The following is a 1174-nucleotide window of genomic DNA, read 5'->3' on the forward strand; positions in this document are numbered from 1 at the left end:
CTGCGATCAGGTGTGCGTTCTTTTCTTTAGAGAGGGCTCGAAAGATGCGCCTGATACAATTTTGTATATGACAAATTTTTCTTTATTTACTCAATAAAAAAAAGATAAAAAAAAAATTAGGAAATAACCGATTTTTAGCCTTTTTAAACATCGGGATTTTCACTTCCAGTGAGGTACAAAAACGCGCTAGTAAGGAGATTGGGGATAGCAGAACTGTGACATCAAAAGAAGAACGAATGTTTTTTTCGGATTCAGAAGTTGCCGAAACTGCTTCTGAGATGCGTTATATTTGATTGCAATAGTGAAACAGGACAAAAGAACGAAAATTTTATGCGTTCTCGTTTTGACGTCACAGTCTGGCTTTGTACCCCCCGGAAGTGAAAAGGCTAAAAGATACGGAAGGAAAATCGGTATGGAATTTTTCTAATTGTCTTTATCTCAAAAAACCATTTTGTTTTGATTGGGTAAGTAAAGAAAATCTCTCATATACACTTAAACGAGTCATCTTGTAATCATCTCTTATATGCAGTGGCCAACTCGAAAGCTTCAGCTCCTTTGGCCACTGGGCACCCACCTTGTAAAAAATCTATTTCTATCCTCAGTTTTTCCAAATTTTGTATTATATACCTGTATAATCTCTATAATTACCGGTAGTTGAAATATCAATGTGTGCAATAAAGATTCATTCATCATTCTGCCCGTGGTCCAGAATATGGAGATAGAGATATAAGACCATATCATAGAGATCTCGAACCTCGCTCCGATTGGTTACATAAACTGAGTGGTGGAGATTCCAAGGAATCGTCTCAATCGACCTAAAAATTACCCAGGATGGACAAAGACCGACAAACGAGATTTCAGGCAAGCAATTGTTAAATCCTTCGTACATTTACTTTACACACAAAAATTTTATATGTCGCGGGCCTGTGCTTTCCCATCCTCCCCACCCTCCAACAAAAAACAAACCCAAACGCTACCTTGACGTCACCGTCAAGAGGCCATGATGCTCTGCGACCAGGCGAGGTGGTGCAATTATTTATTTTCAAGATGGCGCTCTGTCACTATCCGTGCCCTGAGGAAGTAGATGTCTTTTCGGGACCTCACATACGAATGAAACAGCTTGTTTACGAGGCATTTGAAAAGGTGCGTTCTAACTCAAACAGTATTGTAGCGT

General features: G+C 39.3%; 1 protein-coding gene across 1 annotated transcript in view; it reads left to right on the top strand.

Moving 5' to 3' along the window:
* The first annotated feature begins 1027 nt into the window (after positions 1-1027).
* Positions 1028-1174, top strand: part of LOC138024902 (F-box/LRR-repeat protein 5-like) — a 25006-nt gene continuing 24859 nt past the window's right edge. Inside the window, exon 1 of the mRNA XM_068875288.1 lies at positions 1028-1143. Coding sequence (XP_068731389.1) covers positions 1048-1143 — 96 coding nt within the window. The 5' untranslated portion in view covers positions 1028-1047. The remainder of the gene's footprint in view (positions 1144-1174) is intronic.

This window comes from Montipora capricornis, chromosome 1, assembly GCF_036669925.1.
Source record: "Montipora capricornis isolate CH-2021 chromosome 1, ASM3666992v2, whole genome shotgun sequence".
NCBI lineage: Eukaryota > Metazoa > Cnidaria > Anthozoa > Scleractinia > Acroporidae > Montipora > Montipora capricornis.